The sequence below is a fragment of the Stegostoma tigrinum genome, chromosome 37 (genome assembly GCF_030684315.1).
Source record: "Stegostoma tigrinum isolate sSteTig4 chromosome 37, sSteTig4.hap1, whole genome shotgun sequence".
Classification (NCBI taxonomy): Eukaryota; Metazoa; Chordata; class Chondrichthyes; order Orectolobiformes; family Stegostomatidae; genus Stegostoma; species Stegostoma tigrinum.
In genome coordinates, this window is record NC_081390.1 from 1,903,733 (window position 1) to 1,924,685 (window position 20,953).

At 41.6% G+C, this 20,953-nt stretch overlaps 2 protein-coding genes across 11 annotated transcripts in view; one reads left to right on the forward strand and one right to left on the reverse strand.

Moving 5' to 3' along the window:
* The window catches only part of LOC125467591 (serine/threonine-protein phosphatase 2B catalytic subunit beta isoform), a 110,456-nt gene extending 105,247 nt beyond the window's left edge, over window positions 1-5,209 (forward strand). For all 5 annotated transcript variants that reach the window (XM_048563663.2, XM_048563660.2, XM_048563662.2 and 2 more), the window contains one exon: window positions 3,599-5,209. In XM_048563663.2, coding sequence (XP_048419620.1) covers window positions 3,599-3,777 — 179 coding nt within the window. In that variant the 3' untranslated portion in view covers window positions 3,778-5,209. The remainder of the gene's footprint in view (window positions 1-3,598) is intronic.
* A 4,545-nt stretch (window positions 5,210-9,754) lies between these two features.
* The window catches only part of LOC125467468 (annexin A7-like), a 52,743-nt gene continuing 41,544 nt past the window's right edge, over window positions 9,755-20,953 (reverse strand). For all 6 annotated transcript variants that reach the window (XM_048563305.2, XM_048563309.2, XM_048563306.2 and 3 more), the window contains 3 exons: window positions 18,207-18,282; window positions 17,328-17,440; window positions 9,755-12,104 (listed from right to left, as the gene is read on the reverse strand). In XM_048563305.2, the coding sequence (XP_048419262.2) occupies window positions 11,982-12,104; window positions 17,328-17,440; window positions 18,207-18,282 (312 nt within the window). In that variant the 3' untranslated portion in view covers window positions 9,755-11,981. The remainder of the gene's footprint in view (window positions 12,105-17,327; window positions 17,441-18,206; window positions 18,283-20,953) is intronic.

A 20,953-nucleotide genomic window follows, 5' to 3' on the forward strand; every position in this document is an offset into this window, starting at 1 on the left:
CCTTTTCCAATGCTTCCACATTCTTCCTATAATGCAGCGACCAGAACTATACGCGATGCTCCAAGTGCGGCCGCACCAGAGTTTTGTACAGCTGCAACATGTCCTCATGGCTCCGAAACTCAATCCCTCTACCAATAAAACCTAAACACTGTATGCCTTCTTAACAATCCTATCAACTTGGGTGGCAACTTTCAGGGATCTATGTACATGGACACCGAGATCTCTCTGCTCATCCACACTACCAAGAATCTTACCATTAGCCCAGTACTCTGTATTCCTGTTACTCCTTCCAAAGTGAATCACCTCACACTTTTCTGCATTAAACTCCATTTGCCACCTCTCAGCACAGCTCTGCAGCTTATCCATGCCCCTCTGTAACCGGCAACATCCTTCTACACTATCCACGACTCACCTTTAGTGTCATCCGCAAATTTACTGTCTTTCTATGCCCTCTATCACGTCACCTCTTAGCCTTCTCCTCTTTTATAAAAATTTCAAATAGCAGTGGCCCCAAAACAGATCCTTGCGGTACACCACTAGTAACTGAACTCCAGGATCAACGTTTCCCATCACTCACCACCCTCTATCATCTTACAGTTAGCTAATTTCTGATCCAAACCACTAAATCACCCTTAATCCCATGCCTCTGTATTTTCTGCAATAGCCTACCATGGGGAACCTTATCAAACGCTTTACTGAAATCCATATACATCACATCAACCGCTTTATCCTCATCGACCTGTTGGGTCACTTTCTGAAAGAACTCAATAAGGTTTGTATGGCTCGACTTACCCTTCACAAAACCGTGTTGATTATCCCTAATCAAATTATTCCTTTCTAGATGATTATAAATCCTAAGTCTTATAATCCTCTCCAACACTTTACACACAACCGAAGTAAGGCTCACTGGTCTATAATTACCAGGGTTGTCTCTGCTCCCCTTCTTGAACAAGGGGACAACATTTGCTATCCTCCAGTCTTCTGGCACTATTCCTGTAGACAATGATGACATAAAGATCAAAGCCAAAGGCTCCGCAATCTTCTCCCTAGCTTCCCAGAGAATCCTAGGATAAATCCCATCCGGCCCAGGGGACTTGTCTATTTTCAGACTTTCCAGAATTGCTAACACCTCATCCTTATGAACCTCAATCCCATCTAGTCTAATGGCCTTGGGATAAAGGGGCATTTTTAGGGTGATAGCCTGTATTTGTAGACTATTCCAGAGATTGATGTTGGGCCACAGTTCCTCATAATATATATGCTTGGCTGAGGAAAGTGATTGTACAATGGCCAAGTTTGCAGATGACAAAGATGTGTGGGAGGGCAAGTAGTGAGGATGACCCAAGAGCATGCAAAGGGATTTAGACAGCTTAAATGAATGGTTAAAAAGCTTGCCAGAGGGAAAATGTGTGGTTATGCACTTTGAGAAGAATAGAGGAGCTGAATCTTAATTGAATAGGGAAAGCTACAGAACAGGAATTTGGGCATCCTTGCATTCAGCAGATAACAGAGAAACAAAATGGAATGTTGGTCTTTATTTCAAAGGGAATGAAGTTTTAAAAAAAAGGAAGCCTTGTTAAAGCTATACAAACAAAAGTCAGACCACAGCTGGAATTCTGTGAACAGTTTTGGGCCCCTTATCTATAGAAAAAATATGTACTGGCAGCCCATAGAAGTTGGTGGGTTGATTCCAGACATATGTGTCTTATGAGGAGTGTTTGAGTAGGTTTGGTGTGTAGTCACTGGAGTTTAGAAGAACCAGAGATGACATCATTGAAGTATGGGATTCTTAGGGATGTTGACAGGGTACCTGTGGATAGGTTGTTTCCCATTATAAGAATCTAGCACCAGCGAGCATAATCTCAGAATGACAGGTCATCTACTTATGACAGATGAGGAAGAAATCCTTACGGTAGAAAATATGTAGAATTTGTTACCAAAGCTGAACTAGACAGATTTCAAATCAGTAAGGAGTTTGAGGATTCTGGGATAATAAGGTAGGAAAATGGAGTTAAGGATTATCAAACTAGCCATGATCTCATTGAACAGTGGAGCAGACTCAATGGGTTGGAAGGTCTACTTCTGTTTCTTTGTCTTATGAGGCAATTTCTGTTCACTTTCATAATCTATAAATTGTGCATTTTGTTAATTCATTTGATATAATTGTGTAAATTGTGAATTCTTGAACAAATTAATCAATGAAAAGTTGGCTCTTTGAAGAAATTATCCAAGAAGTTCTAAACAGGCGATCTTCACGTCTCCTTATTGAAAGCTGCAGTGAAATAGGCCTTCAGCTTCCTTACAGTCTGTGAACAATAAGGTTGCTCCTTGTCTTTACAATATAGTGTTTGCAACACATCTGCCTGGTTGTGCAAGGTTAATGGTGTTAAACTTCACACTGTAAATTTCATGCAAGCTCTCTGATTATAGGGCCTGGTGTTGATATTTTCAGCTAAGTTAACTGCTAAGATACCGGCGTGGTATTCAAGATAGCTTATTTTCTTGTGAAAAATGATTTTAAAATAGACTTTATAATTGTTAAATGTGATATTGACTTCGATTTGACATGGAGGTTGATTATATGAATCAAGTACCTCAGTAACTTTCAAAAATTCTCATAGCAAATTCTTGTGTATCAGTATATGTTCTTTGACACATCATTAAACAGCAGTCATACAGTAATGGAGTCAGCTATTTCATACGATTACATTGTAACCCTTAAAAATTGTACTTTTTGCTTAAAAACTGTACCTTTTGCTTAAAAACAGTCTCCTTTTGAGTGAAGTTATTTGAAATCAAACTCACCAAATTGCTGTCTGTTGATTTAAAAATTATTTGGCAGAAATTGAGCTTCCATTCCTCCCCCCTCCTTCCTGAAGACTGATTTGGATCCAATGTTACAATAGATTCCAGTCAGCTGTGTCTTACAAAAAATGGTGATAAGGCTCCTATTTAATTGCACATACTTGGAAATTTAATCTCAAAGATTGGCTAAGAATTTTGATTGCAAGAGCAAAAACAAGTCAAATGAATTAAAAATGAACTTGTTCACATGCTTGATTTTCTTTCAAACTGGAAAAAAACTAAAACTGTTCCAATGATTGCTGAAGAATGATATTACTTGTGATTCAGGAAAGAAGAAGCCTTGGCTATTAAGCACACTGGCCACAGGATGAATAAAATGTCAGTTTTTAGATGCTGGACATTACATTGATCTCTGTCAGATTTTGCATTTAATTTTTCTACTGTTTTGGTGCACCTTGCAATAGAGGAGCAAGTCACTTACCCCAACATAGAGGGAAATCCATCCCTTGTACACACTGTAGCTTTCTCTGATTGTCCTCTGATAATTTGCTTTGTAAGGATTTTGGTGCTGTGTAGTTTCTTCTTTAGGTATTCAGTCCCCTTTTTCTGTCCTCTAAAACAGAGAACTGTCCAGGCTTATGTTGGTGAATAACAGAAATGTCTCATTCAATGCAGACTAAATTTTTAAAACTCCATTACCATTGGTATTGAGCTGCTCATTTTATTGCTTATAAGAAATTTACTTTGTTGTCTCATTTCCACCTCTCATTCATTTATTCTGTATTTCATTAAGCAATCCGAGGATTCTCACCACAACACAAAATCTGTAGTTTTGAAGAAGCTAAAGGGCTGGACAGGATTAATGAGCGAATGCCTCCAAGGAAGGATACTACCCAGCAAGATGGTATCAACTCAGTGAATGCGTCAAATACTAACGAGAACAATGGAACTGGCAACAGCAACATACAATGACTGTCTCCCCTCTCATTCTCCAATTGCCTGAGATCTCCCTGAATCACAGCTTCTGAAATGGCTCCAGTTCCTTAGCCAAAGCAATCTATCCATTTGTTTTTTGAACGACTGAACAAATTTGGTGACCTTTAAATGATCAGATATGGTAAAGCCATCCTGCTTTTGAGAGAACGGCCTGTGGTAGATGAAGATTCATGTGCATGCAGCATCTATTCAAGACTTCTGGACCCTTGGAAAGGCATAACCATTTTCACTAAATCACATCTAGACTAGCATCTCATGTCCATCGACTTCAACACCAGTTAAGTTTACAATCTTTGTTGAATAGCTTTAGTTGATTCCAATCAAAATTTGAACAGAAACCCTAATTAATGCTGAAGAGCCACTATTTATTGCTGAACATTGTTTCGTAATAATGTCTACTAAAGACAAGTTTTTAAATGGTAGAATGGTCTTAAAAAAAAATTCTGAGGCTGCAAGATTATGTATTTTAAATTTAGAGAATGCCAAAAATAAATCTATTGGATGGCAGGGCCTGATAACATGCTGACCTCAGCTTTATTCCTTCTATCGGACGTTATTAAGCCTGTGCTACAATTGCTGCATCGTAGTTTGTAGAAATGTTTCTTGCTTTAAAAGAAACCAAAGCTATTTAACCCAGAAAGACATTGGCCTGTAGAATCCCAGCTTTTGTTAAATTTACATTTCTGGCCCCTTTTAAGTTTTAACCTGTGTTTTGAATTAATAGCCCACACACAATGTTAATTGAAAGGTACTTTTAATTGAATTTTGTACATTGTGAAAAGACATTTGAATCATATCAAGTCTGTAAAGCTTAGCTGTGTAATTTGTGTATGCATGTTTTTTCATTTTGCAGATATTTAATATATAGACCTATTATGTACAGGACAGCATCCTAGGGTTGTATAAGTGTAATGGGTACCTTTTTAGTGCATTGTGAGTATCCGACTGGCTTGTACTGCACCAAACCTCCAGGGCGGAAGAGCTTCAGGTATTTTGACATGTTTCTGTTTATGCGATGCAAGCTATTGCCCAGGTTAAAACCAGGATCATGGCGGCAGTGTCAAATCAAGGTTGCATGTTAATTTTTTTTATAATATTGCTCTGTTCAAATACATTGTGTCAAAAAGTTAATGTTTTATTTGATTAATAATAATAATAATAATAATATTGATTGTCACAGTACTTGGCTGCATTTTAATGCATTTGCAACCGGATTCGTTTCTCAGTCTCTTGCCCACCAAACTTGAAACAACATCATGGGAAAGAAGAATAATAATCGTCTCCCCTGTTTGTTTGCCATGAGCACATGTACATAAGTCTGTCTCAGCTGGAAGCTGTACACTTGCTCTGACATATTTAAATATTTTGTAAGATGGTACACAATAAATGTTGTGTATGGGCCACGGCTTTTACTGGACAGTGTGGATTTATTCTTTCTCCCCTTTTGGAAGTAGTAAACTGCATGGTCCCTCAAAGTATATTTAGTCAGTCTCCTTGTATTGATTTGATTTAGTTTTTTTTCTTTATTGATTCATGGGTTGAGGGTGGCACTTTTTGTGGCAGCATTTATTGCCCATCCCTAATTGCCCACGGAGCAGTTAAGAGTCAACCACATTGCTGTGGGTCTGGAGTCACATGTCAGCCAGACCAGGTAAGGTTGGCAGTTTCCCTCGCTAAAGGACTTTAGGAAACCAGATGGGATTTTCTGACAATCAGCAACAGGTTCATGGTTATTACTAATCCCAGACTCTCTTTATTGAATTCAAATTCCACCAACTGCCGTGTTGCGATTTGAACGCAGAACGTTATCTAGGTCTCTAGATTAATAGTCCAGCAATAATACCTCTAGGCCATTGCCTCCCTGGCTGTTTCATTGAGTGCTGAGTTTTAGAGATATATTCATTGTCTTGCATGAAATGTTTCTTAACCAGAAGTGACTTTGAGAGCAGATTTTCTCTCTTTCTACCTCACCTGGCTCCACCCAAATTACTCAACTTTGCATCTGATGTTTGTTGTCTAATTACAATGGAGTTTTAATTTTGCTGTTTAGTCTTGTTTTTTATTTGAATTGACTTTAAGTTAATTCAATTTAAACTTCTTTCAGAACTTGTAAACAAAAATGGAAATAGTTCCGTGAGCATTCAACTTTTATGCAGTGTACTCCATGCTGTGCTGTGGGTATACTCTTTGGCCTACATTGACAATATCACTGGATCTCCATCAAAGCATTATGATACTTACCAAAAGTAGTGAAGGTATCAGCCTTGTCCATATGGAAGAACCTGCCATTGAGTCACCTCGGGAGCTCAGGTCCAGTTCTAGATGCTTCAGTTTTTAGTCTTGGTTAACATTCCTAATGCAGTACTACTGCTACATAAAGATGCTGCTTGGAAGATAGAGCAATTAGATGAAGTCATATCCACCCAGTGAGGTGCATACAAATATCTGATGGCATTAATACTAGAGAAGGAAAATTCTCTGACGACTGCGAATATTTATCCTGCAGCCATCCTAAAACCAGATCAGCAACAGTCATTAAACATCAAATCGATGTTATTTGCTGCAAAATGCTTTACAGAATCCTGAGTCAAACAAATAATTTAAGTGCAAGTTTTTCATTGTCTAAAGATCCCTCTTCTGGATTGATTCTGAGGTTTTGTTTTGGAAAAAACAGGAGTTGGTCCAATATTCACAGTGTAGCATGCTCCCAGAACCTAAAGAGAAAACTGAAAGATAAGGTCAATAGCTGATGAGATGGATGACCTGCTTGGATTTATATTTTAAAACCTGAAAATTTGGTAAAGTGAATGAAATGGGAAAAATGGAGTTTTCACTGTTCTTGTTTATTCCGTTTATTCCTCGTCTCTATACATGCAACTGGCCTCATCAACATTTGTGGCTATACCCTCCAACTTTTCGGTTTCTTATGACCTTACTGTTCCCAATACAACAATCACGGCTAAAATCATCTAATCCTTATGTTTGTACCCATTCCCTATCACAGAATCAGGGGTTACATGGTAGTTAGTTACAGGAGGACAGAGTGCCACAGAACACTTTTTTTAACGATAGTTGCCCTGGGACAGTACTGGTAACTTCCATTGAAGGAGATCCATTGATTCTGGGGCAAGTGAATTATTTGAGCATGTTCACTGATTGGAGACAACTGTAAGATGCTTCTAGATTATAGGTTGTGTGGTCTGGGCATTAAATTGCCTATCTATGCCAGCAATTTAGAACAACACTCGTAAGTTGCAATGAAATTACCAACCCTGTAGGATTCCGATCTGAAGTCTGCAGAAATTGCGGATGCATCTTTCAGGTGTTGCTGTCAGAACACACCCATAGGAAAAATGTGGAGAGGTCAAACATAATTGGAAGCTTCTTTTAATATTACCATTTATGAGTCATGACAGTATTGGAGATGGGCATCCAATGGCTGTAACTAAACGGGGTCATTAGTCAAACTAGGAATAAAAAGAGGTAAAGTCCGCACTGATGCTTAATGAGGTCGACGCTGGTCTTCTTACTCTACTCCATTCCCACCCACACTCCATATCTCGTGATTCTCAGATTAAAAATATATTAATCCTTATTATAAAAGTACATTCAGCAATGGAGCATCTACAACCTTTTGGGGTAGAAATTTCCAAAACACCACAAATGAAGACATTTCTCCTCCATCCCACTCCTCAAATATCAAGTTGTGTAATAAAAATCTCCAAGAACCTGTCTAGTAAGTGTTGGCAGTGTTGAATTCAATTGTATGTATGACATGCATGGGTTTTGGCATTGAGGCTGGTATGAAGATAAGAGCAGATGTTTTAATGCAGCTTCTCCCACTGGAGGAATTGTCTGTAGCCAGTGTAGACTAGGCTACCCTTTAGTTCCCTCTATCTGTTGCAGGTTTAATTTCTGATCTGAAATTCCTCACTGAGCCTGTTGTGTGAGTTTACTGCTCTTGAGATTTATTGCTAGGCAGACTTCCACATTTACAACTAATCTGATTTGCTGAGCAGTTTAAATGTGTGTGCATGGCTTTGAAAGGGAGCATTTCATTCTTAGAGAATATTTCCAGCCATGTTTTGTTGCTATCATATATCACTTTGAATCTTCTCATTACTTTCTGGATTAGAATAATGCATAGGCTCTCCCGATACCAGATTTATGCCCATTGCCCAAATTGGCAGGAGCAGGGTAGTATCACAAATTATATGGAGAGAAAGTGTTTCATTGCATATCAGAGAGCCATATGGGGTGATGAAGGAGATAGCTGTGGGTGGTTCGTGCGTTGGGGCAAGTGTTGTCGTGCAAGCTGCTGGAGTTTCTGCATTTTTGGTGTAATTTCAACCCTGAGAATGTTTCTGCCTAAGACCTAGTCACTACTTTCGGAAATGACGAAATCAAATTTTTTGATGGTTTTGTCTGAGGAGAACATTTCACAGCAGCTTTAAGATCTGCTTCTCATTCCCACTGTTGTCTCAGGGGAGAACAGCGAGAGTTCTATCACTGAAATCTCACAGCCTCAGGCACTCTGTTCGAACGTGATCCCCATCTAACAACAGATGGAGCCGGAGAAGGATCAGAGTTCAATCTCACTTCCTGCTGACATAACACTGGGTGGCAAGATGCCAAGAGCACGAACAATTTGAGTTTACAAAGGCTAGAGAGCAGATGGAGTGTGTATGTAAGACTCCCTGAAGGACTGAGACTTGGGGGTGTTGCTACATGGATATAATGGAGATGTTTGAAGTGTGACATTATCTTGGCAGGGCACAGCCTATGCCTGGCTTTTGTGCTGGTTTGCTCAGTATCTGAAGTTCAGATACACCAAAAAGTCTAAGCTGTTAGGTTCAAATCCTTCTAGGGCAAGATCCCTTCCTTTGTCCCTAGCCAGGCATCTGGACTTCTGCATTACTAGTCTACTGCCACTACCACTTTTTGTTGAGTGCAACAAGTAATATTTTGCTACTGAAATGTTTTAGGTTTTGTTCTTTTCATCATGAGTTTTTTCTAATCACCTATCAGCCTTCCTTAGACAGCTGACATTTCTGCAATACTTCAAGTTTTAAGTGTGACCATACCATACGCATAGGCCACACTGCAGAGTGCATCATGGCACAAGCTAATCTCATTCAAAACAGTCACGTGGTCCTCAGCAGCTGGAATGTTGGTCACTTAAGTATCTTGTGAAAAGCCAACTGCTCGTATAATAATCAGGGGCAGTTCACTCTGCAGACTAAACACCAAATCCTGAACCCACGGTAGGTGTCATACTGAATAACAGGAGTCTTTCACTCGTAAGCTGAACTAGAGGGCTGTATATTGCTAATCCACAAGTGTGTCAATATTGAGTGGACTGGCCTTGGATGTGACTCTCATAGGATGAAGATGACAGGATCTCAAGAATCTTGGTGCTGTAAGGAAGGGATTCACTTCTAAAGAGCTAGAATCAGAATTCAGAAGTTCTGCAGAGCCTTGGTTAAAAAACATTATATTCTTCATAATGTGGAGACCAGAAAATACACTGAATTAGTCGCATAATGAAAATCATCAGCATGAAAAAAGACAGGTGTAAAAATTATCTGGAAACCTAAAACACAATTGTGCTCTTTTCTCTGTAACAGACAAGGCTTTACTTAATGGAGGTCTTTATCCTATCAAACCCTTTCATTATAAACAGAGATACTGTTTCCCCTTGTGTAGGGGACCAGCCACTAGTCAATATATAAAATAGTCACAAGCCCAACAGGAAATTCTGGAGAAACAACCTATGCTTTATGAGAACGAACGGTAGTGGCCGATGCTATGAACACGTGTTTGTATTTCTGGTTAGCTGGATTGCTGTCAAAGTGTATGGTAGGGTGGAGCAGAAACAGTGACAGGGTCCATACTTCCTTCCCCTTCCCTGTACACAGATAGCCAGACAAGACAAAAAAACCAAACAAACAGCTCCAGATCACTTACTTTTATTCCATTAATACAACTATTGGCAAAACATTTGACGAAATTAGAACCAGCATTAGATCAGGATGCAAAAAAATTCCTGTACTGCTTCCTGTCACTGGAGCATTTTACAGTGATTTCATTTTATTGACATTGAACTTTTTAAAACAGTTAGAATATTGGCAACATAATTTTAAAGTAGGAAACGATAATCCAGCATGAGCAATGATAAATCAAGATTACAGATTACATACATCTAAACTAAGTCAACGTGGCCCACAGTTCAAGGCAGGTTAGTGGTCATTGATTCACAAGTCCACAGGGTAAAGCCAATTGCCCACACTCTAGCAAGGAGTCATCCAGCCTTCATTTCAGAGTATAATCTGAATCAGAAAACCCAAACCCTTGCCAGGTGGGGTCACAGGACAGCAACCACAAGCTCCTGGGAGCAATCACCAGGCCAAAGCCTCCAGCTAACAATTTCCCTCGTGTTCCCTGAGCACTAGTTTAGTAAGACACCAGCATTTCTGCAAATCAGTGATCTTCACTGTCCACTCCTGGATGAGAAGCAGACTTCGGTGGTGGTGTTGTTGGAGGGGAAGTGATGGAGAGATTACTTCACGACAGGTCAAAAGCTTTCCAAGTAAGCAAAAGAAATCAAAACTAAAGTGTAATGAGGCTTAGAAATATCATAAGTGAGCCTTAGATGTCTAGAAATATGCAGACTTAGAGGAAAACAATAGGAGTTTAGTGCTCAGGCCTAGTAAGGTTGCTATACACTAAATTCAGAAACCACTGAACCCTACTTCAGAAGAGGCACATTTACAAAGTGCAGAGACAAGGATTATATTCTTTATTTTCTACTACTATAGAAATATAAAATAGAATTGTATTCAGAATGCAAGGCACAAGGCAAAATTTTGCATAATTGAGAGCTATATTGTTGCAGAGCAAATATATGGCATTAATATAGAATTCTTAAATACATCTTAGTGCAGATAACATGCCACCCTGCCACCAAACGGAGAATAAAGCAGTGCAGTGCATGGTTACATAGGGAGCAAGGCAATATTCACTAGGAGACCTGAAATAAAAACAGTTGGAGCTGGAGAAACTCCACAGTTCTGGCAACATCTGTAGCGAGAAAAAAACAGAAAAACGTTAACTGTTTTTCTGTTCAGATCTCCAGTTGTTTTTATTTCACTAAAAGACAACTATTCATAGGATCTAAACTGAACATCTCCAGAGGACTGCTATCAGAATTCAGCCAAATTCCCTGAAAAACAAGTCTACTGAGCTGGAATGGGTGGAAGGAAGGTCCTCTGAAGACACCTCCTCAGCACATCAACATCATTTTTGGAGGGTGAACATATTTCATCCATTAACAATTTCAGAGAACATAATCTTATGACAACGCAAATTACTGGACCCCACATCATTGTTCAGGTATACTCCCATTTTTAAACAGTTCCTTATTCTGAGATTTCAGAGACAATATTTCTTCACATTAAGGCAAGTTAAAACCTTTCCATGTGATGCACTAACTAGGCTGAGGAAACTCATGAGAAGAGAGCACAGTTTGAGGTAGTATCAAAAGCTCTAAGCTACTTATTGTAGCTGTAGTCCAGACATCCTCAGTTCAAGTTAGAGGAAGAAATTGAGAAATAGTAAAAACTGGCAATTTGGATGAACTGCACTTCAATAATGGACCACGAGCAGTTTCTGTGCACCTCCAGATAAAGTGAAATATGAAGCAAAATCGATTGATACTCTAGTTTCATTCAGAAAATAATCTTACCATCACAGCACAAACTATTATTCAACATTCATCGCCAGAACATCTGCATTGGGTTAATAGTTAGTGGCATCTTAAGTGTTATATAGCACACCAGTTTGAAAGCAAGTTCCAAACAGCAAATGTACGCTTATTCTAAAAGCTTGGATTTGTTCTTTCCACTATGGAAAGTAACTGTGGGCAGATTGTACTCTTCAGTGTCAGGCTGGGAAGCCGATGGGATCAAAAGCTGACGATGTCAACTGAGCAGCTTGTGCAGGAAGAGTTTTCATCTAGCTACCTTTGGCTGGAAAGGAAAGCCCAACTAACATTAAAATTTATGAAGTGAGAGATGATTCAAAAAGGAATGTTGTCTCTTTCTCCTTCCACTAATGAAGTCAAGATTGATGCAATTGTTAAAAGAAATTCATTAAGTCACCCAGAAGCTATTAATTCAGAATTAGTTCCCAATAATCGAAACCAACAAGCGCTTGTAGTCTCCACTTGTGTCACTTTCCACCATCGAACGTAAAGTCTTCTGGTACTTCTCCCAAAACGCTTGCTTGATTTGAACAAGATCAATCTGTGGAGGACACATTTATAATCTAAGTACAGTGACATGGTTTATGTCCTTATGCTTTCTGTTTCAGAAATATAAAATAAAATCTAAATTTGCATGTAGTATAATAAATTACAGTTCAGGAAAGAAAGTTATAACAATATTACTCATGCTTTCTAACCATGTGAAAAATTATACAGCTGTAAGTGGTCAGAGCTATTGTGCAGATTGTAGAGAACTGTATTGTCCTGAGGGGGCACAAACTGAACTCACTAAGTCACATTGAACAGCACTGTAGTGCTGAGTGGAATAGCTGAGAAAAGGAGACAGGCAAGGCGGTCATATTCAGTGATGAATTGAGGGCAGATTGTCTGCAGTAATGGGCAGGCACAAAACACAAACAAATATAAATGTCAGCACTGAACAAGAATGGTGACTGCAGCATGACTGAAAGGACATTAAAAACCAGAATGCTCAATGAAATGAAATGGAGACTGCAGCTGATCCAATATACATGTGAAACCTGCATCACTCACCCACACATCAGCATTCAATGACAGGAGCTTTCAGTTTATCTACTGTTGAGAAGTCCTTCACATTATGCAATGGAGTCCAATGTACAGTTCTGAATACAAAGGTTGAGCCAATGGTCTCAAGATTTATACCTAGTCAGTGCTGGTTGATTTCTGAAAAAATTCCCAATCCAAAGGCACTGGAATGTGACCAGGAGCAGCAAGCCCACATCAATAAAGTGTGCAGCCACTGGCTGAGAAATAAACAGGCCGGCCGTTCTTGTGGCCATGATCACTGAATAATGCTGCACAGAAAGAGGCCATTTCAACTATCATAGAACACAGAACAATACAGCACACAACAGGCCCTTCAGCCCTCGATGTTGCGCCGATCTGTGAACTAAGCCCCTCCCCCTACACTATCCCATCATTATAAATATGCTTATCCAGGGACTGTTTAAATGCCCCTAATGTGGCTGAGTTAACTACATTGGCAGGCAGGGCGTTCCATGCCCTTACCACTCTCTGGGTAAAGAACCTGCCTCTGACATCTGTCTCAAATCTATCACCCCTCACTTTGTAGCTATGCCCCCTTGTACAAGCTGAAGTCATCATCCCTGGAAAAAGACTCTCACTGTCCACCCTATCTAATCCTCTGATCATCTTATATGTCTCTATTAAATCCCCTCTTAGCCTCCTTCTCTCCAATGAGAACAGACCCAAGTCCCTCAGCCTTTCTTCATAGGGCCTGCGCTCCAGACCAGGCAACATCCTGGTAAATCTCCTCTGCAACTTTTCCAATGCTTCCACATCCTTCCTGTAATGGGGTGACCAAAACTGCACGCAGTATTCCAAATGAGGCCGCACGAGCATTTTGTACAATTGCAGGATGACATCACGGCTCCGGAACTCAATCCCTCCACCAACAAAACCTAAAACACCGTAAGCCTTCTTAACAGCACTATCAACCTGGGTGGCAACTTTCAGGGATCTATGTACATGGACACCAAGATCCCTCTGCACATCTACACTACCAAGAATCTTTCCATTGACCAGGTATTCTGCCTTCCGATTATTCCTCCCAAAGTGAATCACCTCACATTTATCCGTATTAAACTCCATTTGCCACCTTCCGGCCCAATTCTGCAGTTTATCCAAGTCTCCCTGCAACATTCTTCCACACTGTCCACCACTCCACCGACTTTAGTGTCATCTGCAAACTTACTAACCCATCCACCAGTGCCTACGTCCAAGTCATTTATAAAAATGACAAACAGCAGTGGTCCCAAAACAGATCCTTGAGGCACACCACTAGTAACCGGACTCCAGGCTGAATATTTTCCATCAACCACCACTCGTTGCCTTCTTACAAAAAGCCAGTTTCTAATCCAAACTGCTAAATCTCCCTCAATCCTGTGCCTCTGTATTTTCTCCAATAACCTACCATGTGGAACTTTATTAAAGGCTTTACTGAAGTCCATGTACACCATGCCAACTGCCCTACCCTTATCCACATGGTTGGTCACCTCAAAAAACTCAATGAGGTTTGTGAGACATGACCTGCCCTTGACGAATCCATGCTGACTATCTCCAATCAAATTGTAGCTTGCTAGATGATTATAAATCCTATCTCTTATAATCCTTTCCAAAATTTTTCCTACAACAGACGTAAGGCTCACAGGTCTATAATTACCTGGGTCATCCCTACTGCCCTTCTTGAACAAGGGCACAACATTTGCAATCCTCCAGTCCTCTGGTACTAAACCTGTAGACAATGAGGACTCAAAGATCAAGGCCAAAGGCTCCGCCAACTCCTCCCTAGCTTCCCAGAGAATACTCGGAAAAATCCCATCTGGCCCAGGGGATTTATCTACCTTCACACCTTCTAGAATTGATATCAACTCCTCCTTACTAACCTCAATCCTTTCAATTCTACTAGCCCGTAACTCAGTCATCTCCTCCACAATATGCTCCTGTTCCTCAGTGAAAACAGATGAGAAATAATCATTTAGCACCTCTCTGCTCTCCACAGGGTCACACACACAACTTCCCACTTCTGTCTTTGACTGGCCCTATTCCTACCCGAGTCATCCTCTTATTCCTCAAATACCTATAGAAAGCTTTAGGGTTCTCCGTTATTCTACCTGTCAATGTCTGTTCGTGTGCTCCTCTTGCTCTTCTTAACTCTCTTTAAATCCTTCCTCGCTAATCTGTAACTCTCCATCGCCTCATCTGAACCATCTTGTCTCATCTTCACCTAAGCCTCCTTCTTCCGCTTAACAAGAGATACAATTTCTTTCGTAAACCACAGTTCCCTTCCCTTATCACTTCCTCCCTGCCTGACAGGGACATACCTATCAAGGACACGCAATATCTGTTCCTTGAACCAGCTCCACATTTCGACTGTCCCCATCCCTTGCATTTTGCTAACCCATTCTACACCTCCTAAGTCTTGCCTAATCGCCTTATAATTGCCCTTCCCCCATCTATAACTCCTGCCCTGTGGCATGTTCCTATTCCTTTCCATTGCTAAAGTAAACATAACCGAATTATGGTCACTCTCTCCAAAGTGCTCACCTACCACTAAATTAATCACCTAGTCTTGTTCATTACCAAGTACCAGATCCAGTGTGGCCTCCCCTCTTGTCGGCTCTTCGACATACTGAGTCAGGAAACCCTCCTGCACACATTGGACAAAAACTGGTCCAATGTGTGCAGGAGTACTAGAGTTATGGCATTTCCAGTCAATGTTAGGGAAGTTAAAGTCTCCCATAATGACCACCCCGTTCTTTTCAGTCCTGCCCAGAATAGTTTTGCCAATCCTCTCCTCCACATCCCTGGAACTTTGCAGGGGCCTATAAAAAAACTCCCAGTGTGACCTCTCCTCTCCTGTTTCTGACCTCAGCCCATACCACCTCAGTAAACGAGTCCTCAACAAGAGTTCTTTCAGCCGCCGTTATACTGTCCTTGACCAACAAAGCCACACCTCCCCCTTTTTACCACCTTCCCTGACCTTAATGAAAGATCTAAACCCTGGAACCTGCAACATCCATTCCTGACCCTGCTCTATCCATGTCTCTGAAATGGCCACAACATCGAAGTCCCAGGTACCTATCCAAGCTGCAAGCTCACCTACCTCATTCCGGATACTCCTGGCATTAAAGTAGACACACTTCAATCCAGCTTGCTGTCTGCTAGCACACTCCTGTGACAGTGAGGTTCTGTCCACGTCCTCCCTACGCTCATCCTTCTGTGTACTAGGACTACACCTGAGTTTCCCATCCCCCTTCTGAGCTAGTTTAAATCCACGCGAATAGCACTAGCAAATTTTCCACCCAGGATATTAGTGCCCCTCTGGTTCAAGTGGAGACCGTCCTGTTTGTAGAGGTCCCACCTTCTCCAGAATGAGCCCCAATTGTCCATGTACCTGAAGCCCTCCCTCCTGCACCATCCCTGCAGCCACGTCTTCAGCTGAAATCTCTCCCTGTTCTTTGCCTCGCCATCACGTGGCATGGGTAACAAACCAGAGGTAACCACTCTGTTTGTTCTACCTCTCAACTTCCACCCGAGCTCCCTGAAATCCTGCCTGACATCCCTATCCCTCTTTCTACCTATGTCGTTGGTGCCTATGTGGACCACGACTTGGGGCTGGTCACCCTCTCCCTTCAGGACCCCAAAGACACGATCCAAGACATCACGGACCCTGGCACCGGGAAGGCAACACACCAACCGTGAGTCTCTTTTGTTCCTGGCAAACCTTATATCAGTCCCTCTAACTACCTAGTCCCCAATGACTATCACTCTCTTCTTATCCCCCCTTCCCTTCTGTGCAAGAGGGACAGACTCTGTACCAGAGACCTGCACCCTACTGCATGCTCCTGGTAAGTCATCCCCCCCAACAGTATCCAAAACGGTATACCTGTTTTTCAGGGGAACGACCACAAGAGATCCCTGTACTGATTGCTTTTTCCCCCTTCTCACAGTTACCCAGCTTTCTTCACGCTTAGGAGTAACTACTTCCCTGAAACTCTTGTCTATCACTGACTCTGCCTCCCGAATGATCCGAACTTCATCCAGCTCCCGCTCCAGTTCCCTAACGCGGTCTTAGAGGAGCAAGAGTTGGGTGCACTTCCAGCAGACGTATTTGGATGGGACACTAATGGCGTCCCTGACCTCATACATCATGCAGGAGGACCATTTCTCTACCTGCACTGCCATCTCTGCTAACCCCCTGAACAAAAAAATTAAAAAAGAGAGAAGTTTACCTTGATTTGTCCCTGGTGTATAAGGTTAGAGGAGGTGGATGGGTGGGAGGCCCTACAAGGGTAGGGTCTCGGGTTGAGACCACAATCACTTATATAGCAGAGGGATGAAAAGAAAGGTCCCTCCCCTCCCAGAAACCTCTGCTCCGAGGTGCTGCTGCCGAAACCAGAAATGGTTCTGTGGAAAAGCCAGTTAATCTCACACCAAGGCTCATAACTACAAATTTGGCAAATATTTCCTTTATAAATGATCACCCAATTTCCCAAATTATTATTGAATGTGTTGGTGCATTCATGACAGCAATTTGGTCAATAAACTCAGCATAGATCAGGTTTGAATCTAGGACTTTGCACATCTGGATGAGGGTGGGCAGTTTGGTAAGAGAGTAGCATTAACCCAGTAAGACACAGTTACAGTTTGTATGATACAGGCAGCTGACGGGTACTCCCCTGTCTCAGACAGGCATTCATACCTCACTGCGAGTGACAATGATTCGGATGAGAGTAGAATCGCTGGTACCAGCGCCTTTCATGGACTTGTAGAGCTTTTCAGCAAAAAATACCGGGCGACTGACCACACATTGAACTGCAAGGAAAAGGTAAAAGGATAAGCCTTCAAAAACAGCCTGGCCCACAATAAGATAATCAAAACACAAGGAAACAATGAAGTAAGTCACACTTACTAACAAAATGGGAGCTGCTTCTACCTAGCGCTCTTCCTTCTCCCTCTAACTAAATTAGCTATCATTGCTCTTGTTAAAAAGTTCAACAGTTTTAATACATTTTATGGACGGAGCTGTTTCTATTCTGTACCATCAAAGCAGATAAACATTGAGATACCTCAAATTCACCACAATAAAAACAAAATTACAAACTACAGATGGTGAGACTGCAAGAGATCAAAAGCTTGGTGAAAGAGAGCAAACTGTGTAAGTAAAGCTGATTGAGAAAAAGGTCATGTTAAGTTGGATTGAGAGCATGCTGTTTTCAAATGAACAGTGAGAGTTTTAAGGCAGGGGGGCCAGTTCAGGTTCCTGGCTCAGTGCAGCAAGGTGTGAGGCATCATGGTAACAATGCAGGATGCCGCAGGCAGCAGTAAATGGGCTGGGTGGAGGAGAATGAAAACAGAGGTGCTAATGGGACACAAGATTCAGGAGAATGGTATAGACGTGATGAGTGTGGAGGAAGGGGAGAGTAAAAGAGGGGGAAAGAGAAGGGCTGAGGAGGAGGAGCAATGAGCAAGACAGAAAGTGAGCAACAGGGAAAGAGAGATGGTGTAATGTATAATTTTCAACTGAAGAAGCCAAACTCAAGTTGTACGGTTCACTGATGGTTGTAACAGTCAAACTTACCAATAGCATGCATTCCATCACGCACATCTCCTGAAAACTCCCTGTCAACAGCTTTCAGCAGTTCCCGTTTAGATAACTGTGGAGAAATCACTTCTAAATTAAAGTTCAATACAAGAAAAGGCAATCTGATGGGTTTGGCTTAAATTGGACATAGGGGAGGAAAAAAAAATGTTAACGTGGGAGGTATTTAAAGAAACTTTTACCAGAAACTGATCATCAACGAACATAAATGCAGGTAGACACATATGGTCAACAAAAGTGAGAAACACATCGAATGCAAAGAAATAATAAAATTCAACAGACTGGGAACAGACTGTATAAAGCAAGAAAGGAATGTAAAGCAACTATTGCAAAGTTCCAAAGACGAACATGAAAAATAACATGAAAGGGATTCAATTCTAATGGTAAAACAGATAAAAGGATGCCCTAAATGAGTTTTTTGCTTCTGTCTTTACGAAAGAAACGACCTGTGTAGTGAATGAAACCTTTGAAGAGCAGGTGTGCATGCTGGAATGGATAGAGATAGAGGAAGCTGATGTACTGAAAATTTTGTCAAACATTAAGATTGACAAGTCGCCAGGCCCGGATCAGATTTGTCCTCGGCTGCTTTGGGAAGCGAGAAATGCGATTGCTTCGCCACTTGCGAAGATCTTTGCATCCTCGCTCTCCACTGGAGTCGTACCTGAGGACTGGAGAGAGGCAAATGTAATTCCTCTCTTCAAGAAAGGAAATAGGGAAATCCCCGGCAATTATAGACCGGTAAGTCTCACGTCTGTCGTCTGCAAGGTGTTAGAAAGGATTCTGAGGGATAAGATTTATGACCATCTGGAAGAGCATGGCTTGATCAAATACAGTCAACACGGCTTTGTGAGGGGTAGGTCATGCCTTACAAACCTTATCGAGTTTTTTGAGGATGTGACTAGTAAGGTTGATGAGGGTCAAGCTGTGGATGTGGTGTATATGGACTTCAGTAAGGCATTTGATAAGGTTCCCCATGGAAGGCTCATTCAGAAGGTCAGGAGGAATGGGATACAGGGGAACTTAGCTGCTTGGATACAGAATTGGCTGGCCAACAGAAGACAGCGAGTGGTAGTAGAAGGAAAATATTCTGCCTGGAAGTCAGTGGTGAGTGGGGTTCCACAGGGCTCTGTCCTTGGGCCTCTACTGTTTGTAATTTTTATTAATGACTTGGACGAGGGAATTGAAGGATGGGTCAGCAAGTTTGCAGACGACACAAAGGTCGGAGGTGTCGTTGACAGTGTAGAGGGCTGTTGTAGGCTGCAGCGGGACATTGACAGGATGCAGAGATGGGCTGAGAGGTGGCAGATGGAGTTCAACCTGGATAAATGCGAGGTGATGCATTTTGGAAGGTCGAATTTGAAAGGTGAGTACAGGATTAAGGATAGGATTCTTGGCAGCGTGGACGAACAGAGGGATCTTGGTGTGCAGATACATAGATCCCTTAAAATGGCCACCCAAGTGGACAGGGTTGTTAAGAAAGCATATGGTGTTTTGGCTTTCATTAACAGGGGGATTGAGTTTAAGAGTCGTGACATCTTGTTGCAGCTCTATAAAACTTTGGTTAGACCGCACTTGGAATACTGCGTCCAGTTCTGGGCGCCCTATTATAGGAAAGATGTGGATGCTTTGGAGAGGGTTCAGAGGAGGTTTACCAGGATGCTGCCTGGACTGGAGGGCTTATCTTATGAAGAGAGGTTGACTGAGCTCGGTCTCTTTTCATTGGAGAAAAGGAGGAGGAGAGGGGACCTAATTGAGGTATACAAGATAATGAGAGGCATAGATAGAGTCGATAGCCAGAGACTATTTCCCAGGGCAGAAATGGCTAGCACGAGGGGTCATAGTTTTAAGCTGGTTGGTGGAAAGTATAGAGGGGATGTCAGAGGCAGGTTCTTTACGCAGAGACTTGTGAGAGCATGGAATGCGTTGCCAGCAGCAGTTGTGGAAGCAAGGTCATTGGGGTCATTTAAGAGACTGCTGGACATGCATATGGTCACAGAAATTTGAGGGTGCATCCATGAGGATCAATGGTCGGCACAACATTGTGGGCTGAAGGGCCTGTTCTGTGCTGTACTGTTCTATGTTCTATGTTCTATGTTCTATATCTATCAGTATCTCAGGAAAATGAAGGCCCCTCAAGAACAAACACAGGTGACAGTGTCAGTGGCAGGGAGGACTGAGGAGTTTGTATCTGCCTTCACTGTTGAGCAAACAAATTATGATTGATACCAATAATATGAGAGAGGATCTAGTAATAACAGAAATCAACACCTTTCCTTAACGAGGAGGAAACAGAGATGCAGAAAAGTAAAATGATTTAAATACCAAACAGAAACCCTGCAGACGCTGGCAATCTGAAACAAAAACAGAAATAGCTGGAAAGATGCAGCAAGTCTGACAACATCTGTGGAGAGAAAGCAGAGTAAATGTTTTGGACCCTCGTGACCACTTCATCAGAAGCCTTTCTGCTGCCAGATTTGAATTTCTTCAACTATTTCTATTTTTGATTGAAAATGATTTCATAGAAACACTACAATGTGGAAGCAGGCCATTCAGTCCACTGAGTTTACAATGCACCCCTCCCCCACAAAAAAAACACCTTACCCAGACGCATCTCCCTATCCTCTCCCTGTAACCCTGCATTCCCCATGGCTGATTCACCCAGCCTGCACATTCCTGGACACCATAGTCAATTCAGTATGGTCAATCCACCTAACCTGCACATCTTT